This window comes from Haemaphysalis longicornis, unplaced genomic scaffold (genome assembly GCF_048455015.1).
Source record: "Haemaphysalis longicornis isolate Haplotype H1 unplaced genomic scaffold, Haemaphysalis longicornis Haplotype H1 scaffold_74, whole genome shotgun sequence".
Classification (NCBI taxonomy): Eukaryota; Metazoa; Arthropoda; class Arachnida; order Ixodida; family Ixodidae; genus Haemaphysalis; species Haemaphysalis longicornis.
In genome coordinates this window covers 816321-825802 of record NW_027526431.1, presented here as the reverse complement: position 1 = coordinate 825802, position 9482 = coordinate 816321, and the positions used below count along the sequence as shown (strand labels likewise).

The following is a 9482-nucleotide window of genomic DNA, read 5'->3' as shown; positions in this document are numbered from 1 at the left end:
TACAAAATCAGCACGTATACAATACGTACAAAATGTTCGTGGAAACTACATGCATTATGATTTTTTTACGAGCCAAAAAATTGACTTTACCCGTAACACATAGCATTATGAGCAATGAAAACCTCAACAGCAGAACTACTTCGAAACAAGTGAAAAGAACTAGGCACTGCATCTTGACGCAGAAAACCAGGCTGCGGTAATGCGGATTCACGAAAGTGAAGCGAGCACACCGCAGCTGTCCCGGCGTCTTATCAAGTAGACATGGGTTTCTCAGAACTTCACCCAGGATTCACGCCGGCAATTTCATGGTTGCATTGTTTAGGCAAGTGTGGCAACAGATAAGTAAAAAAAGCAGGAAAGATCTGGCAGCAGGGCAGCACGGAGCAGCACAACACATTACAACGATGGGAATAATGCTTGCGGGAAGCAACGATCATGACTACAAGCGTTGTAATGCCATAAAGAAGGCACTGAGATCGACAATTAAAGTGAGTCATTTGAATTCAAGTGTGAATACGCTGAGAAGTCCTAGAGTAATTGACACCACTTGCTCCCATCCAACCTGAGGTGAAATCAAGAGGTAACTGTGACATAACAAAGCTTTAGACCCACTATTTTTCGAAGCACCACCACGTCCCCTAATACAACCCCCGTGCACGTATTAACAGTACCATATTTTCGCGTTACCTGTGAAAAAGAGAGGAAAATGGTGCAGTGAAATGCCAGGCGTACGGGAGTTGCTGTTGAAACCTTGTACAGCACATCGTTTCCGTAGGTACCGAGGAAAGCGCTCCGCTCCAACCATTGGCAGCATCGTCCCGTAGTTCACCGTGCCCGCCGGGCACGGTTCTAAACGTGTTCACCCACGATACGACGCACCTCGCAACTCCACGCACAGCAAAAATTAAGGGCACACTAAATTAACAAGGAAGAACGAATGCAAATGCGCACCACCAAAACACGCGAGGGGCGTTTCCTAGCATACGAACTTCAGGTGCTCCTTTCCGAACACTACAATGACTGCATCACAGAAAAATGGCATGTGCCATTCTTTAGAGGGCGCTACAAAAAAGGTTTTAAGAATGAACAACATTTTCATAAGTTCTTTGCACACTGTGCCTAAATAAATGTGATTCAGAAATAAATACAGTTCGCAAAATATAAATGTTGCTTTATTGTTGAATAAAACTTGTTTTTTTTTTACTAGTGTTTGTTCCCTCCTCACCTAGTCGCGCTTCAATCGCTACTCCCATAAGCCCCCATGCTGATGTTGCTGGCAATAGGTTCTGAACCGCTTTTCGCGCGAGCCTTCGCTACCATTTATGGTTCGGGCCGCAAGCAGTGCCGTGCGGGCAGGCGGGCCGGCGTGTTTACAGGCACGGCCGACGCGCGCGCCGATCGTTTCCGTGTGCTGAAAACGCTTCAAGATTGCCTGCTATATCCATTTCTGGCGGACGACGCGCGGAATTTACAAATTTAGCACGGCGTTTGTCGTAGTTGATCGGGTGGATCGGGAAACGAGCCGCTGCTGACGGGCAGTCGCGCTGATTGCGAGAGCGATGCAAAGAACGTAAGCGCGTCTTGGGGACAGCTTTTGGGCGCCTGCTATTTGAGAACCTTTGTCTCTTCCGAACGCCAGATGATTTTGTTTTTTCGCCTCCGCTGATGCTCCGCCACTTGCGTCCGAACTGAATTGTGCGATTTTGAGCACTGCGGCGGCAGAAAGTGCGGTTAGCGTGACCGAACTGAGGTGCCAAGCTCAGTTTGCGCTAACCATGGTTAGCGACGTAACCGCAGTTTTGTCTGTCGTGTAACGCAGCAAACTGCGGGTTTTGTCTAACCGCGGTTTGCTTAACCGCGGTTTGCTTAAGTTATTTCGATACGATGGGCGTTACAGAGTTATCCCTGTACTGCTCATTGTATCACATATATACACAACCTTTGGGATATTTTGGCGCGCATTTGGTGCCTTTGATATCTAAAAAGTGCTTAGAGTATAGGTACAGATACGCCTCGTGCATTTGTGCAAAAGCGTCGTTACATTACTGACCACACAAGCCCGTTAGGCTGCTTTCAACGTGGCTTCCTCCAGCGCAAGCGTGCTTGGCGTGTACACTGAGTCTTCATGGACGTCGATGTAAATAGAAAGGTAAGTGGCTGGCTTCTCCATACGAACGGAATTATACCCGTCACATAGAAGGTGCAGAAGTTATGTTTACAAAGTGCAGCCCGCAGAAGTGAAAAAGTTACTCTATCACAATATGGTACTGTGAACCGTGGTGTTGTACACTAAAGGTGCAAGTGATTTTCAGTGGTATGTTTGCAGGCCTCACTGCTAGGGATATTTTGTAGTGTATCTGCACTGGTGACAATCGTAGTAATACCAGTGACCGATGAAACGAAAATGACAATGGCGTTTCAACTTCTGTGCCTTTGAGACAAGTGGGAGCAGCCGAAGACGGTACCTCTGATGATAAAGGTGAAGACGCTGTTTGCAGTGGTCCATACGCCTCAATGCCAGCGGGCAGTGACAAATGGAAGAAAGATCACTTCAAAACTAGGGAAGTTGCATTCTCTGACGATTTGTAGGTGCCTCGTGACATCATCTAGGCCCTCAGTTTTTTTAGATGGTCCATGACTACAGATGTGATGGTTCGGCATTGCAAGAAAATAAACACGTACAGCACTCACAATATTGACCTTGCGTGGAAACCACGGTTGGGGAGCTTGAAAAATTCCGGGGCATATATTTCTATATGGGGATGGTCCAGATGCCAACTGTACGGGGCTACGAAGAGCTTATTTGCATTATCATGTGAAGAAAGCAAGTTCAACAGCTGATTCAGTTATTCCACTTTGTCAATATATACGATGAAACTGAAGACTGTATGACTGACAAACTGTAGAACCTTCACCCGGAGATTTCCAGCTTACAGCATAATTGCAGCCAGATTGAGAAAGAAAAGCACCGCAATACTTATGGAAATATGGTGCCTCTCAGACGTCCAGATGCACTTAAGCAGTATATTCGCAGCAATCCGACTCCATGGCAATTCAAGCGCGGGGAGGGGGCAGTCTGGGACGCCTGGGCAGCTGCACGTGTATGAAGTGTTCCAGGAGCAAATGAATAAGTATGAGCATGGCCTCAGTGGTGACACAGTCTTGAGGATGGCTTCCCTTATCCCAGAAAATAGGGGCTACTCGGTTGCAGGAGGAAACTGGAAATACTTGGAAATACATCGGAGCAGTCCAGGCAGCCGCTGGGCGGAATCGCTACTAAAACCACTGCATTTTTTTCGCAGCCGGAATCTTCAGCGGCGCAGCCTTTGAACAGTCATGGCCCCTTCATCGTAGCATCGCAAACGTGCCGGCGGCAGAGAAATCGGCATCCGAGCGACGACAGCGCCTGCGCAGCCAGAGAGACACGGACGTCACGGCATGAACGGCTACATAAGGGCTTGCTGACCAGGAAGGGCCATCACATCGGAGCAGTCCAGGCAGCCGCTGGGCGGAATCGCTACTAAAACCACTGCATTTTTTTCGCAGCCGGAATCTTCAGCGGCACAGCCTTTGAACAGTCATGGCCCCTTCATCGTAGCATCGCAAACGTGCCGGCGGCAGAGAAATCGGCATCCGAGCGACGACAACGCCTGCGCAGCCAGAGAGACACGGACGTCACGGCATGAACGGCTACATAAGGGCTTGCTGACCAGGAAGGGCCATCACATCGGAGCAGTCCAGGCAGCCGCTGGGCGGAATCGCTACTAAAACCACTGCATTTTTTTCGCAGCCGGAATCTTCAGCGGCACAGCCTTTGAACAGTCATGGCCCCTTCATCGTAGCATCGCAAACGTGCCGGCGGCAGAGAAATCGGCATCCGAGCGACGACAGCGCCTGCGCAGCCAGATAGACACGGACGTCACGGCATGAACGGCTACATAAGGGCTTGCTGACCAGGAAGGGCCATCACATCGGAGCAGTCCAGGCAGCCGCTGGGCGGAATCGCTACTAAAACCACTGCATTTTTTTCGCAGCCGGAATCTTCAGCGGCACAGCCTTTGAACAGTCATGGCCCCTTCATCGTAGCATCGCAAACGTGCCGGCGGCAGAGAAATCGGCATCCGAGCGACGACAGCGCCTGCGCAGCCAGAGAGACACGGACGTCACGGCATGAACGGCTACATAAGGGCTTGCTGATCAGGAAGGGCCATCACATCGGAGCAGTCCAGGCAGCCGCTGGGCGGAATCGCTACTAAAACCACTGCATTTTTTTCGCAGCCGGAATCTTCAGCGGCACAGCCTTTGAACAGTCATGGCCCCTTCATCGTAGCATCGCAAACGTGCCGGCGGCAGAGAAATCGGCATCCGAGCGACGACAGCGCCTGCGCAGCCAGAGAGACACGGACGTCACGGCATGAACGGCTACATAAGGGCTTGCTGACCAGGAAGGGCCATCACATCGGAGCAGTCCAGGCAGCCGCTGGGCGGAATCGCTACTAAAACCACTGCATTTTTTTCGCAGCCGGAATCTTCAGCGGCACAGCCTTTGAACAGTCATGGCCCCTTCATCGTAGCATCGCAAACGTGCCGGCGGCAGAGAAATCGGCATCCGAGCGACGACAGCGCCTGCGCAGCCAGAGAGACACGGACGTCACGGCATGAACGGCTACATAAGGGCTTGCTGACCAGGAAGGGCCATCACATCGGAGCAGTCCAGGCAGCCGCTGGGCGGAATCGCTACTAAAACCACTGCATTTTTTTCGCAGCCGGAATCTTCAGCGGCACAGCCTTTGAACAGTCATGGCCCCTTCATCGTAGCATCGCAAACGTGCCGGCGGCAGAGAAATCGGCATCCGAGCGACGACAGCGCCTGCGCAGCCAGAGAGACACGGACGTCACGGCATGAACGGCTACATAAGGGCTTGCTGACCAGGAAGGGCCATCACATCGGAGCAGTCCAGGCAGCCGCTGGGCGGAATCGCTACTAAAACCACTGCATTTTTTTCGCAGCCGGAATCTTCAGCGGCGCAGCCTTTGAACAGTCATGGCCCCTTCATCGTAGCATCGCAAACGTGCCGGCGGCAGAGAAATCGGCATCCGAGCGACGACAGCGCCTGCGCAGCCAGAGAGACACGGACGTCACGGCATGAACGGCTACATAAGGGCTTGCTGACCAGGAAGGGCCATCACATCGGAGCAGTCCAGGCAGCCGCTGGGCGGAATCGCTACTAAAACCACTGCATTTTTTTCGCAGCCGGAATCTTCAGAGGCACAGCCTTTGAACAGTCATGGCCCCTTCATCGTAGCATCGCAAACGTGCCGGCGGCAGAGAAATCGGCATCCGAGCGACGACAGCGCCTGCGCAGCCAGAGAGACACGGACGTCACGGCATGAACGGCTACATAAGGGCTTGCTGACCAGGAAGGGCCATCACATCGGAGCAGTCCAGGCAGCCGCTGGGCGGAATCGCTACTAAAACCACTGCATTTTTTTCGCAGCCGGAATCTTCAGCGGCACAGCCTTTGAACAGTCATGGCCCCTTCATCGTAGCATCGCAAACGTGCCGGCGGCAGAGAAATCGGCATCCGAGCGACGACAGCGCCTGCGCAGCCAGAGAGACACGGACGTCACGGCATGAACGGCTACATAAGGGCTTGCTGACCAGGAAGGGCCATCACATCGGAGCAGTCCAGGCAGCCGCTGGGCGGAATCGCTACTAAAACCACTGCATTTTTTTCGCAGCCGGAATCTTCAGCGGCACAGCCTTTGAACAGTCATGGCCCCTTCATCGTAGCATCGCAAACGTGCCGGCGGCAGAGAAATCGGCATCCGAGCGACGACAGCGCCTGCGCAGCCAGAGAGACACGGACGTCACGGCATGAACGGCTACATAAGGGCTTGCTGACCAGGAAGGGCCATCACATCGGAGCAGTCCAGGCAGCCGCTGGGCGGAATCGCTACTAAAACCACTGCATTTTTTTCGCAGCCGGAATCTTCAGCGGCACAGCCTTTGAACAGTCATGGCCCCTTCATCGTAGCATCGCAAACGTGCCGGCGGCAGAGAAATCGGCATCCGAGCGACGACAGCGCCTGCGCAGCCAGAGAGACACGGACGTCACGGCATGAACGGCTACATAAGGGCTTGCTGACCAGGAAGGGCCATCACATCGGAGCAGTCCAGGCAGCCGCTGGGCGGAATCGCTACTAAAACCACTGCATTTTTTTCGCAGCCGGAATCTTCAGCGGCACAGCCTTTGAACAGTCATGGCCCCTTCATCGTAGCATCGCAAACGTGCCGGCGGCAGAGAAATCGGCATCCGAGCGACGACAGCGCCTGCGCAGCTAGAAAGACACGGACGTCACGGCATGAACGGCTACATAAGGGCTTGCTGACCAGGAAGGGCCATCACATCGGAGCAGTCCAGGCAGCCGCTGGGCGGAATCGCTACTAAAACCACTGCATTTTTTTCGCAGGTACGTGCAAAGGCTATCGCAGCCATTAAGTTATACATTGGCTATTGGACTGCTCCAAGTGTGTGCTAGAAATGGGCGACAGACAACCCTCCACGATTAAAGAGCTTTGTAAGGCACTCGCGGACATGGCTGAGAAGTTTCAAAAAGGTCAGGGCGAATTAAAGGCAGATCTTACTAAGGTTTTTGAAACTGAACTTGGCGCTGTGAAAAAAGGCATGGATTTCATCAACAAGATGTTTGAGGAATTCAAAACCGAAATTACAGACGTCAGGAAAGAACTTGCTGATGCTAGGGCAGAACAGCACGCGGTGAGGATAGAAACCAGCCGCCTCATGAAAGAGCTGAACGAAACGAAGAAGGAGCTCATTGATCTGCAGCAATACAGCCGCCGGGAAAACCTGGAGATAAAGGGAATACCAGAAGTTCAGAATGAGGATCTTCTGGCCACGACTACAGCCATCTCCGCCTGTCTCAAGGTTCCGGTCAAAGAATCGGATATTGATGTTGTTCATCGTGTGCCTACCAAAGATAAAACTAAATCCAACATCATTGTCAAATTTACATCACGTACAGCAAGGGACAAAATATTAAAGGAAGCAAAAAAATTACGTTTGAACACATCCAACTTGGGTCTCCCTGGAACAGAACCAATATATATAAATGAGCATCTCTGTCCTGCAAAAAAGGTTCTTCTAGGGTGTGCTCTGAAGGCGAAACGCGATAAAAATTGGAAGTTCACGTGGGTGGCAGATGGAAAAATCCTGATGCGCAGAACGGATAACTCCAGGGCCGTTCACATTTCATGCATGGATGATCTTGCTCTAGTGGTATAAGAACCATTCAACTGATACGAAGTGAAAGTCGGAATATGGCTTACACCGCAGCTCAAATTGAACATATGCGACTTGAGCATGGTTATCTGACCGTTTTGCACTGTAACGTACGTAGCATACGAAAGAATTTAGACACGTTGATTGCTTATGTGTCTAAATTTACGTTCAGCTTCGATATAATCGCGGTTACGGAAACTTGGCTTAGAGAGGGCGAGACAGCAGAAATTCCCGGTTACTATATGCATTCCCAACCTAGAAAATGTTCGGCACGTGGAGGGGGCGTAGCGCTGTTTCTAAGACGGAATGTAGATAGCTACTATCTCAACGAATGCACGTTTACTAAAGACGCAATTGAATCCCTTTTTGTTCGCATCAAAGGCGGTATCACTGTCGGTGTTATCTACCGTCCTCCAAACTCAAGCAAAAGCGATTTCATTTCGGCCATGGAAAGTATTTTGTTATCTACTACAACATCGAATGATTCTTTAATTATTTGTGGTGATTTTAATATTGATTTGTCAAAGGATGATTGCCCCGATTATACATATTTGCTACCTTCATTTCACGTCCAAAATGTTATCGCAGAACCTACATGAATAACCAATAACTCGGCCACTTTAATTGATCACATACTATGCAACATTGATATGAATGTATCTGCTGGTGTATGGGATGTTGCTATCGCTGACCACTGCCCAACGTTTGTGTTTTTGCCACCAAAATACCAGAATTCCGTGTCTGATGTTCCCGTGAAACGGAAAACTCGAGTAGATTATGATCTCGTAAGAACGTTACTGAATTCTGTCTCTTTTGAAGACATGTATGATGAGGACGTACAGATAGAATGTGAAACCTTTGTGCAAAGCATTACAAGGGCAATTGAACAATCAACGCGTCAGTGTTCCCGACATAATTACCAACAAGCAACTTGTCCTTGGTTGAGTACTCCTATACTTGACGTGCTCAAAAAAAAGGATTCATATTACCGAAGATGGAAGAATAATAAAACAAATGACTACTACCATAGTCAATTTAAGTATTACCGGAATAAGTCGGTCGCAATGATGAGGAAGTCAAAAAAACAATATTACACAGATCTTATCGCTCGTCAAGGGGGTGATAATAGGAAGGTCTGGAGAATTGTAAATGATGTTATCGGAACGAGCCGGAAAGATACTGTTGTACCCGACAACCCCTCTACTGATGTCTGTAATTATTTCAATACCTATTTCACCAACATAGGTAAAATTGCTAGCAACGGACCTATCGCAGACGCAGCTGAAGATTTTCCAATGACCAATAATGTTTTCAATATTAATACAGTAACGCAGGGAGATATAATAAATATCGTAAACCAGCTATCGGAGAATAAAGCTGTCGGTTATGACGCAATACAAGCGAAAGTAGTGAAACAAAACATTGACATTCTGTCGGTTCCCCTTCATCATATAATTAATCATGCAATTAACTACGGTTCTTATCCAAATGTACTTAAAATTGCACGAGTTGTTCCAGTTTATAAGACTGGAGATCCGAACAATCCAAATAGTTACAGACCAATATCTGTGTTAAGCGTAATTAATACCATTTTCGAGAAATTAATATCTATACAGCTTAAAAAATATCTCCAGGAAAATCACGTAATTTGCCCGCAGCAGCATGGGTTTGTTCCCAACAGGACTACGTCCTCGGCCGTTGTAACACTTGCTCAAGTTATAAACAGCGCTCTTCACAAAAATCAGTTGGCAATAGGAGTGTTTTTGGACATTAAGAAAGCTTTTTACTCGGTTAATCATTCAATTCTAATAAATAAACTGGAAAAATATGGTATAATTGGCAACTCCCTTAAATTCTTTGCGAGCTATCTTTCATCTAGAAAACAGAAAGTGGTAATCGATAATCACCATTCTTCATACAGTGACTTACCATGTGGTGTTCCGCAAGGATCAGTTTTAGGTCCTATTTTATTTTCCTTGTATGTAAATGATCTCCCACTCGCAATACAGAACTCCAAAATACTAATGTATGCGGATGACACCGCAATTATATTTTGCGGTGATTCTCTATCTGAAATGCAAGATACCATACTAGCTGAAATGGACAGTATCTACTCATGGTTTTTGAAAAGTAAGTTAACCATAAACACCGACAAAACTAAATGTGTCATCTTTCACT

General features: G+C 48.8%; 1 protein-coding gene across 1 annotated transcript; it reads left to right on the top strand.

The window, feature by feature from the left end:
- The first annotated feature begins 6689 nt into the window (after window positions 1–6689).
- LOC144148042 (uncharacterized) lies at window positions 6690–7307 on the top strand. The gene has a single exon (XM_077679642.1). It carries the CDS (start codon window positions 6690–6692, stop codon window positions 7305–7307), a length of 618 nt encoding a protein of 205 aa, XP_077535768.1.
- The last annotated feature ends 2175 nt before the right edge of the window (window positions 7308–9482 follow it).

Bases quoted from the DNA above. Each gene is read 5' to 3' on its own strand.
- LOC144148042 (XM_077679642.1), top strand. From the start codon at position 6,690: ATGGATTTCATCAACAAGATGTTTGAGGAATTCAAAACCGAAATTACA.